Source organism: Candoia aspera, chromosome 2 (genome assembly GCF_035149785.1).
Source record: "Candoia aspera isolate rCanAsp1 chromosome 2, rCanAsp1.hap2, whole genome shotgun sequence".
Taxonomy (NCBI): Eukaryota; Metazoa; Chordata; class Lepidosauria; order Squamata; family Boidae; genus Candoia; species Candoia aspera.
This window is the reverse complement of record NC_086154.1, coordinates 151,700,722-151,712,031: the sequence shown is the minus strand read 5'-3', so window position 1 is coordinate 151,712,031 and position 11,310 is coordinate 151,700,722. Positions and strand designations below refer to the sequence as shown.

General features: G+C 39.7%; 1 protein-coding gene across 1 annotated transcript; it reads left to right on the top strand.

Annotated features, from left to right (window-relative positions):
* The first annotated feature begins 206 nt into the window (after nt 1–206).
* FDX2 (ferredoxin 2) lies at nt 207–10,399 on the top strand. Its single transcript, XM_063294321.1, has 5 exons — nt 207–338; nt 4,189–4,228; nt 5,397–5,503; nt 6,712–6,799; nt 8,269–10,399. The coding sequence occupies exons 1-5, from the start codon at nt 218–220 to the stop codon at nt 8,423–8,425; spliced, it is 513 nt and encodes a 170-aa protein (XP_063150391.1). The 5' UTR covers nt 207–217; the 3' UTR covers nt 8,426–10,399.
* The last annotated feature ends 911 nt before the right edge of the window (nt 10,400–11,310 follow it).

Here is an 11,310-nt window from a genome sequence, read left to right as displayed (position 1 = left end):
ATCAGCCTGCTCAGGCCTGATGCTCTCCCGTCCAACAAAAGCAGAGGAGCTCAGGCTGAAGTGAAGAAGCCCCCGCTGAGCGTCGAGCGCAACAGCTTCTCCCCGCCTAGAAATCGCTTCCCAGCCCCGCCCCTTCCTTACTTCTCCTTCCGCCTTTTGTCTCCCTGGAAACCGTTGCCGACCTCTGACCCCGCCCGGCAGTCACGTGGAGCGTGTAATGGCGGTCTCCTGGGCTGCGAGTGGCAGTGTGAGTGTGACCCTGGGCTGGGGATGGCGTCGCCTCCAGTTGCACCTCGGAACTGCCGGGCGATTTCTGTTTCGGGGCTTTCGTACTGCAGGTGGGAAGGCGGCTGCGGCTGGGGGCTTTCTTCTCCGGCCTCAAGGAATAGCGGAGAGAGGGAAGACCTTTCTCCACCAAGCGTTGTTCGTTTTCTCCTTGTTTTGTGTTTTGAGAGGATTTGGACTCCCAGCGAATCAAGAAGGGTAGCGCGATAATCCCTCCCCTCCCTCTTTCTCGTTTCTTCCTTTCCTCCGCACCAGCCTACCCTTCCAAAAGTTTGTTGTTTCTATTTGACTGTGATTTGCTTAGATTTTTATCTTTTCTTCCGTTCGAGGATTACCGTTAATCTGTATCGCTTCTACCCTCCCCACTCCCCCCGCGATTCCCAGTATTGCTTCCGCAGGTAGCCTAGACCTTTATTCTCCCTCTTTGCTAGCATACTATGAGAACCCAGGTTATGATGCTGTAGGTCGTACCCCAGGGAGTTAAGAGAGCAAACCTTTTAAGGATGGTATGTGTGTCATGCAAACATAGTCACTATTTATTATTTTTGGTGCTAGATGAGGGCATCTCCCAATCATTTTGGATTGTAGAAATCGACTCTTTGGAGATACATAATGTTCTCTGTGGAATGGCTGTTTTAATGGGATCTTCTATATCTTACTCTGTTTTCTGAATTTACTGTTGGATTTTGTTTTTGTTTTTTTTCTTTATTATTATTATATAATCTAACTAGGTACTTTTTCACATTAGGTAGATGAAAATATACAATAAATATTTTTCATTAAATGAGAGGGTTTGCATATACTCACATCTTATTTTGGGGGTCCACATATAACAGCCTTTGCTTCTTGTACTTACTCCTGTTCTTTTTTTTCTCATTGGTTTAGTGTTATGTCCCTAAATCCCCAGAACCAACCAGCATGGTAACTGCAAAATTCAAATCTAGGCAAATTACTCCTGTGAATCTTATTTTAAAAGTGTTGGCTCTTGTTTCAGACTCCCATATTTCACAGAACAGATACCTCTCATTTTTCAGAAGACCACAGTATAGTAGAGAAGCTATGCTGCTGGTTCTATTGTAATCCTTAATACTTTGTCAATATTTCATTGATAAAATTCTAAAAATTAATTTAGTGAGGGACAAGGATTTATAAAAATGCCCATTTCTTCTTAGGAGAAAATAAAATATCCATTTAATTTTTTAAGCCCATATTACAAGCCAAAAGGTTCCCAAACTATGAACCAGTCAATGAAAACCCTTATCTTTATGGCACAGCAGGAAAGTGGAATGGAGGAAGTAGAAGAAGGGGGGAAACAAAAGAAATAAAGGCCCAACTCTTAAAGTTCAGTATTAGCTCTTAAATAATGCTAGAGCCATACAGTTATGGGGGGAAAAAGCCTGAGAGAGTTGTTGAAATAGTCCTACGTTCCATCATTACCTCTGTCCAGTTACAGAAGGAGCCTGACATACATGGTATTTCACAAAACCTTATGGATTGGCAACAGCCTTCTTAAGCTTGACAAATTAAGGCACTTCTACACACTGTATCTTTTTATTCATGTATCTTTTTCAACCCTCTCCTAATCAACTTTGTGTGGCAAGATAAGCCATTTAAAGGAACCTGGGCAACTGTGTTTTAGGCAGAGTGCCGTAAACACACTTTGTAGTCAGGGCTAATAATTGGGGAACTTACCTTACCCTGGGTTCCTTTTGTCATCTTGATATGGAAGAGAACATTACTTTGAAATTAGCATTCACTCCTGGCCTCTGTATTGCCAGATAGTTATGTACCTGTGGTTCATGGTAGACTCAATTAAGCATGTTACGTGATTCTGTCCATTGACTAGATTCACTAGGCCATAATGGGCATGCTTGGTTTAATCCTAGTGTATTGTGTGAATCCAGCCATTGTTGATTATAAATCATGCATTTTGAACACAGCCATTGGACTGATTAACATAATCAAGTTAGCCTTATTTGGGGGGGGGTGTTTAAAACATGGTTTACGGTTTGGAATTACAAGTAAATCCAGCAATTCTGGTTTTATATAAAATTATATCCCACTGCAGTCACAAAAGTCTCTCAGCAATTCACAAAGACAAAAAGACAATAATATATAAGAACATCTTGTAAATACTGTTAAAACTCCCCAAACAATAGGTGTCAGACCTCCTTTTGAGGTGTCAGACCTCAGAAACCCCCAGGAAAAGCTTTGCTTTCAATATTTACCAGAAGGCAGACAACAGTGGAGACAAACACATCTCCCACAGGAGGCCATTCCAAAGGGCCAACACATCACTGAAAAATAACTCTTCTGAGCTTTGGCGCCCTGACTTCCCCAGAATGGGGGACAACCAGCTGGTTTTCCTGGCATGATCAAAATGGTCAGGCTAACTCTAGTGGGGATATCCAGTCCTGCAGATAACCTGGTGCCAAGCCATAGGTTAAAACCAGTACTTTAAAAAATATAGTTTAAAAATATGGTTAAATTATTGCATAGAGTGATGTGTAAACCTAATCTGTGTGGTTTATTCAACTATACATAAATCATGGCTTAAGATGATGTATGAAACCAGTCACTATATATTACCTGAAACAGTGATTATACCTTATGTTCTCTGAAAGGATAAGCAGACCCAGTATGATATTCTTTAACAGTGATCTATTTGCTCACAAGCATATCCACTGACATCTTCATTATGTATTCATTTTTATAGTAGTCCTGTGAGATAGGTCAGTGTTATTTATTATCCTCAAAATGCTGAAGTACTGAGAAAATATGGTTGTCAGATATCAGTTTAATCCAGGCAGATGTTGAACTGCAGTTTCTTGCTTCTACTGTGCTATGCACCAACAGTACTTCAGTATTTGTTTGGAGATTCTAGTTTAAATCTTGCATTTTCATGAACTTTTCACATGTTTCAAAATATGAATTAAAAATTTCCCATAAGTAGCACAAAAGCTGCTCTTGTACAATGAATATTTTTGTCTTGGTAGGATAATAGTAGAAAAACAGATATTTTTAGTATCTGTTAAGGCAGCAATTAAATTCTCCAGAATAGCTATGCAGTGCTTGCAAGACAGCAAACAACCAGCACAGTGTAGGAGAACCGTAGAGCAGCCTTTCTTGATTTGCTTGTTGCTGTCTGGAGCCTGTGTATCACTCTTAGGCGGTTGTACTACTTCCCCGGTTCCAAGCTGTCTGTTTTCTACAGAGTGGTAGGTCAGTTGTTTGTATTCTTTCTGGTTTGTAGAAGCATTTCTTAGTATTTGTTGAATGCATTTCTACTGTCATTTTATCATGCTGGATTGTTGTTAGTTGTGAAAATAAATGTTGCTGAAAACTGATTCACTGAAGCGCACAAGCGATAATACAACCTGAGTACTAAAAATTCAGAAGACTGACAATAGTGAACAGGTCTTCAGTGCAATTACTGACTGTGGGCACTGTGACCTCACAAGAACAGCCCTAAAATGAAAGTGCAAATAGGGTATACAGTGATGATTATCTAAAAATGAGATTTCATTAGGCTGGAGATCCATTTGTCTTAGCCTTTTCTGTATTTTATTTTATGAAATGTTGTCAAATGATCCCATGAAGCTAAGACTTACTATTAGATGGCATGGAATAGATAAAATAACACAAGTAGTAAACACCAGGTCTAACACAAGTAGTAAACACCAGATCTGTTTGTAATAAGGCCTTGGTCATCCTGGACTTAGAGGGTGAAGAGGTGGATCTAGTGTGTATTACCAAAATCTGGTTGGGCAAGATTCCTGCTGAAGATCTGTCCTCCTTGATTTCAGGTCCTTCATCAGCCTCACCACCAAGGGCAGGGAACGGAGGTAGCATTGAAGGATTTGCATCTTCCTAATTAATAATGGCATTTTGTTGTTTTTCCAGTGGCTTTTCAAACTGAAGATGAGAGCTGTCCAGCAGAAGTGTGAGTATTAGGATGCACATGCATGTGCACATGGGTGGTGAAAATAAAGAAGAAGTGGTGCAACTGAAGCAGGCCCATTTTGTTGCTATTCCAGTTTCTTGATATTTTGTTTAGTGTTTGTAGACACAAATAACTTCAAGTAGCTGTCCCTTCTGGGTCTGGCTGATATGGAAACTAAGTTCAGAAAACCTATAATAGAATATTTTAGGGGTATATTTGAACTGGAAACCAGGATACATTACACTGAAGTACAAATTGGTTTAATGACAATGGTGGCAGCAAAGATAGGCTTGAGGGGTGGGGTTACAGTCCCTCTTTATTGACTTATGCAAATCAGAGTATACATGCATTTGGATAGAGCAACTAGTAATAACACATTGTATAATAGCTGGGTTTAATACATTGGTATAACACATCATGTGCTTGGTGAAATCAATGAGGCCATTAGAGTATAACTATGAGGTAATATGTCAAGACTACAAAGACAATGGGATTTTGAAAGAAAAAGAGGCATTCCATGAACATAGTTTCTTTGTAGGGAATTACTTTTATTTCCCTGAGCTCTGCTCACCTCCCAGTATCTTTTCACAAATTAATGTTCTTTGAATGCTCTATGACTAAGCTGACAGTGCAGTTTTCCAGGGAAAGTGTTTTTCTAATGAGTAGTTGCCCAATTTGACCATATATAGCTCAGCCTGTGCTTTGTTTTCTCTGGGAAGATCTATTTGGGTTAGGGGCTTTAACTTGGCCCTACAAACCTAAATCAACCTAGGATGAAAATTATGGTTAAAGTATTTTACCTTAATCATAGTTTGATCCAAGGAAGTAGTTCATATAGTGTGCTAGATCTAAAAGTAATCTAGTTTAGCATGTCATGTAAAGCACTCTTATCATTTGTGTCTTTTGTTTCAGATTAAAAATCTGTGTCAGCTCTTAGATTAACCTTCCCCATATGTTCCCCATGTGTGTAAGGACTGTAGCCCCCAGAATTCTCATCCAGCATAGGGGGAGCCAGGATGGGCAAGGCTATTTTAGATGTTGCTTGCAATTCTACATAAAGGCAGAAATTGCCAGAAAACATTCAGTTGTGCTTTTAGCATTTGAACATATGACACATACTGGAAGGCCCTGAATTGAGAGCATTTCAATGTTTTTTCTTTTGTCTCAGAGTCAATGTAGTGTTCATAGACCGTTCTGGGCAAAAAATCCCAGTGCAAGGCAAAGTTGGGGATGATGTGCTGCACTTGGCTCAGAGACATGGCATCGACCTAGAAGGTATGTCATAAATATCTATATAAACCTCCCCTGGATCAGAGCAAAGGCCTATTTAGGCCAGCATCCTGCTTCCAACATTGGGTCACATGCTCTGAGAAACCCACACCACAAGCAGGATGTGAGTACAATTTATTTATTTTATTTTATTTTTCAAATTTTGCTACCGCCCATCTCCCCCAAAAGAGAGACTCTGGGCAGTTTACAATAAAATTAAAACTATAATAATAAACAATTAAAATCCTATAAAAATAAAACAATTTACAAATATAAAATACAATATAAATAAATGTAAAATCCATTTATTTATTATTTATAACCTGCCCATCTCATAAGTGACTCTGGGTGGCTTACAATAAAATAAACAAATAAAATACCTAATATAAAATAAAAAACAAAGCAGCTGAGCATTGTAAAATAACCATCAACAGAGCCAAGAGATTGGCTCTATTGCACTTCTGGGTCCCCACGCCAGGCACAAAACCATGTCTTTAGGGCCTTGGAGAGCTCTGCCCCATAACTCTTCAGCACTTCATATATAGTAGTACGGTCTCCAAATTGAAGGTTCTGTTTATTGCCCTATAGCAGCATAGAAGTAATCTTCTACATAACATTCTGTAGCAAAGAAAATTAAAAGTCAGAGCTGTTCAAATCACAGATTGTGACTTTAAAAGATTTCCCTTAGAAAAATATAATGTTCTGCACAACCACAAGGTGAAGTTGGTCTGCTTCTAAGTGTTAAACTCTGCTATAAAGAAGTTCCAACTTGCACAAAACATACAATTACTGGGCTTGTACAGAGACAGTTAAAAGCTTAAATAGCAGCATACACAGACCCAAATTCATCATTTTCTGGTAGATTTGTTTACCTGTTCCTGAGTGCCTTCTGCTTGCTAAACAGGATTTTTCTAGTTTTTTGTAGATTCTTACCTTTAATCATGGGCCAGACACAATATTGCTTCTTTATGTAATCTAGCCCCAGTAACTAACTTCTGCCTTCATTTTAAAAAGACAAAACATTTTCCTCTCCAGGAGGAAAAGGATTGGGAAGATCTGCCTGTTGTATATGCCTGGGGAAAAAAAAAATCTCTGAATGATGTGGATTTCAGCCCAGACACTGATTTTCTGTTGGCGCTGCCTCTTGGCTTAGCAGCAGAATCATATGGGATCATGGAAGCTGGGCTGAATCAGTCTGCCTTTTGCCTTCACAGGTGCCTGTGAAGCCTCCTTAGCTTGCTCCACTTGTCACGTTTATGTGAGCCAAGATTTTGTGGATAAGCTTCCCGTGCCTGATGAACAGTAAGGCTTACTTTGGCTTTCTTCTTAAAGAAGCTGTGGCTAACGTTTGGTCTGTAACATTTCCTGGATTGGGCTTTACGCTGAAGCTTTTCCCAACCCCTTTGGAGCAAGGTGACTGGATATGATCCAGTGCTTTCAGGATGAATAATTTGGGAGTAGTCCCACTGTAAAAGGGCATCCTTTGTTTTTACTGTGGGAAAGACCCCACAGCAGCTCTGCAGTTCTTCTGTGCTGCTTCTGGCATGGACAATACTAAAAGTCAAGCAATATCCTACTGAAAAAAGTCCTTACATGCTAATGGCATTACACACATGCAGTATACTCAGCAAGCAGGGGGTTTTTCTTAAGTTTGCTTTTTACCCGTAACAAAGGACAGTTTGGGTATTTAAGTATATACCCCCCCATTCATGCTTGAAAAATTCTCATCAGTTGCATTAATAATTTCCAGTATGTGCTGAAGCTTCACCAGGAGAAATCCCCATAGGACATTTGTGTGCTGAGTCAGTTTGATATTATAACACAGTGTTTCTCAACCTTTGCAACTTTAAGATGTGGACTTCAACTCCCAGAATTCCCCAGCCAGCTAAAAGTTGCAAAGGTTGGGAAACGATATATATTGGCTAAATCAAGGAGGATAGATATTATGAGAGGAATTGAGTAGGTGGAGCTCCAGATACAGAAGATAGCACACATGGCTTGTTTGCTAATTACTGTATATACGCCTCAGCAGGGCCTGATAACTTAGAACCTTGATTTGACAGAACAGCCTATTGAAACCTCAACAACAGATTATCATACTTCCTTCAGAGCACTAATAAATATGTGGCCAGCAGAACTGCCTAATTTATAGGCAGTGCTGTTCAGCTGAAAGCCTCTTACATAGAACAGTCTCATGCAAAGATGATGCACTGATTTGAATATGCTATATTGTACTTTGGTATATTTATACCAGTTTTATCTTTTTGTTAGTTGATGCTTCTTGATAGGGCCAATTGACTGATCAATAAATTAACTCATTCATTATGGTAGAAAGGCATTTGAGCATCAGGTAACAATTCAGTCTTAGAATCTCAACAACCTTCAAAAGTTGCTGAATATACTAAAATCAAAAAGTTTGTTGTATATAGAAATATAAAATCAATTACAAAAGACAAAAAGCATTTGTAAAGTCTACAATGCTGTATGAATTGGAATAAGCATTTAAAGCACCAGGCTAGAAAATGGGAGACCATGAGTTCTAGTCCCACATTAGGTATAAAACCAGCCTCTCTCAGCCTTAGGAAACAGGCAGTGGCAAACCACTTCTGAAATCTTGCCAAGACATGCTTTTATGTTATTATTTGGATCTACTTGCTTTTTTTTCATCTTTTTCAGGTTTTAAAAACTGTTATCTCCCATGAATGTTGTAAGTGCAAAGTCAGGATGTTAATTGCAATCATGAATAATTCCTGACACTTTTGTCCTCCTAGGGAGGAGGATATGTTGGATATGGCACCGCTGCTTCAGGAGAACTCTCGACTGGGCTGCCAAATTATCCTTAACAAAGAACTGGAAGGAGCAGAGTTCACCCTTCCCAAGATCACCAGGAACTTCTATGTGGATGGGCATGTTCCCAAACCTCACTGAGAGCCACAGATGCCATAGCTGGATCTATCTACATTGTTAAGCTGATAAAGGCTTCAGAGAACACAGCAGGGTTGGGCCCAAAGCTGGAAACATTTAAAGAAAAGAAAACGGAGGAGATGGCTATGAAAGGAGTAAGAAGATGGTGCTGTGGAAGGAACTGAGTGAAAGAAGGAATAAGGCTCAAGCATTTGGCAACTATCTCACCTGCCTGTGCCTTCTTCAGAAAGCCAAAGCTGAGTTAAGCATAGCCTCATCCATGGCTCAGAGAGCTGCTGGGGGAAGGATATTTCCATACCCGCTGTAACAGTTCTTACCCTACTTCCTGAAACCGAAGTATTTCATGGCGAGGCAAGATGTTCCTAAGCAGTAGCCACTGTCTTTCAGCAGAGGAATATAAAGTTTTATGCTGTGTTAATTGCCTGAGGATGGGAAAAAATGTAATTCCCATAAGCACTTTCTCTGTATGCTTTCTAATTTGTTTTCTTGTTCTTCAAGCACTGTTTTGATCCACACTGGGTCTTCCTCATCGCTTGTCTGCATTTAACTGTAGAACAGTATATTGGACCTTTGGTCATCTCTATAACCAAAAAACCAAGGACTTGGCTTCTTCCAGTAAAGAACAAGCAAGCTGTTGCTAATGTTTTTTACTTAATTCTCCATACACATGAACAACTATATTTGGAATATGTGTATATGGGGCAGGGGCTGTGCAGCACCCTGGATTCAACTTTCAAAGATGCTTTGAAGGGTTCAGGAGCACAACCATAGCATTTGTCTGCAATGCTTTTAAGTGATTGTCTTTTTTTCCTGGAACTGCACAGCCACTTAGAAGTGTTACAGACAAGAGCTCTGAAGCAATTTTTGGAGGTTTTTCCAATACCAAAGTTCAAAAGCATCAATCTTCTTTCTATTCTGCTTCTTCAAAGTCCAACTTTCACTTCCATAGAGTGTCACAGGGAATACCTTTTCCTGTGCTATTTATTATGGCATCTGAATATCTTTTCCAAAGCCTTCATGGCTGTTCTGCAAAATGTTAGGCTGCAGCTTGTTCCTTTATTGTTGATGGTTGATCCTAAAAGGTAGAAGTTATCTACCACTTCAGGTCTTCATTGTCAATTCTAAGGCTGGCTGTTGTACCTGTTATCATTAGTTTGGTCGTCTTTAATTTTAGTATTTTGTGACTGAGCTCCTTGACTTTTATTATTAGGGCTTGCAGATCCCTTTGTATTTTGGCTATCAGAGTAGTGTCATCAGCATAGTTACAGCACACTGGTGGGCATACAGCATGCTATCCTTCAGGATAATAAATCCAGGTTTTCAGGAAAAAAAACCACATTTTCAGAAAAGAATCAGTTTTTGCATGTAGATAATGTCTTTGTATCATTATTGTCTACATACTTTTGATGCAGGGAAAATAGATTCTTCCCCCACCAGAGCCGGCACAGCATTGGTATAGATGATGGATCTGCATTTGTTTATTTAACAAGTAACTGGGATAAGCTTAATCTGCAATTCAGATAAATTTTATGCTGTTAAATTGGTTTGAGCAACCTATGCTCCTCCAAAGGTTGACTACAACACCCATAATCTTTGACCAGTGCCCATGCTGATTGAGATTGATTGGAACTGAACATCACCTAGAGGACCACAAGTTTCCCAATTTTGCTATAGCCCTTTCTAGTAGAATGGGAATGTCTTTCAGCAAAACCATTATTTCATTCTATGCACCAACCTTCATTGATCATCATATTTAGGTTTCTCTTCCATTGCAGCAGCTAAAATGTTCATAAATATGTAGTAAAAGGTAAATATGCATACAATATGAAGAGTATACAGTGGTGCTTAAAAGTTTGTGAACTCTTTTGGATTTTCAATTGTTTCTGCATAAATATGATCTAAAATGTGATCTGTTCTCCACACAAGTCCTAAAACTAGATAAAGAGAACCTAATTAAACAAATGAGTCAAAAACATACTTGCTCGTTGATTTTTTGATGAAAATGATCCAAACCTACATACTTGTATATGGCAAAAGTATGTGCACCTTTGCTTTCAGTTACTGGTATGCCCCCCTTGGGCATACCATAACTGCAACTAAACATTCTGATAACTGTTGATCAGTCCTGCGCATCGGCTTGGAGGAATTTTAGCCCTTTCCTCCTTACGGAACAGCTTCAACTCAGGAATGTTGGTGGGCTTCCTTGCATGAACTGTCCTCTTCAGATCCTTCCGCAACATTTCTAAGGATTAAAGTCAGGATATTGAATTGGCCATTCCAAAACATGTAACTTCAGCTTTAACCATTCTTTGGTTGTATGACCTGTGTGTTCTGGGTCATTGTCTTGCTGCATGACCTACTTTCTCTCAGGGACAGATACCCTGACATGTTCCTGTAGTACAATCCAGAATTCAGTGATGGCAAGCCATCCTGGTCCAGAGACAGCAAAGCAGGTACAAACCGTGATACTGCCACCACCGCATTTCACAAGTGGGATAAAGTTCTTATACTGGAATGCGGTGTTAGCCTTTCACCAAACAGAATGCTTTTTATTCAAGTCAAAGAGTTATATTTTGGTCTCATCAGTCCACAGAACATTGCTCAAATAGCCTTCTGGCTAATTTGCATGGTCCTTCACAAACTGTAGTTGGGCAGCAATGTTCTTCTTGGAGAGTAGGGGTTTTCTCTTTGTAACCCTGTCACATACACCATTGTTCAGTGTTCTCCTGATGGTAGTCTCATGAATTCTGACATTTGCCAGTACAAGAGAGGCCTTTAGTTCCTCAGACATTATCCTGGGGTTCTTTGAGACCTGGAGTATTACATACCTTGCTCTTGGTATGATCTTGGTTGGTCAACCACTCCTGAGGAGGGTAACAATGGTGTGG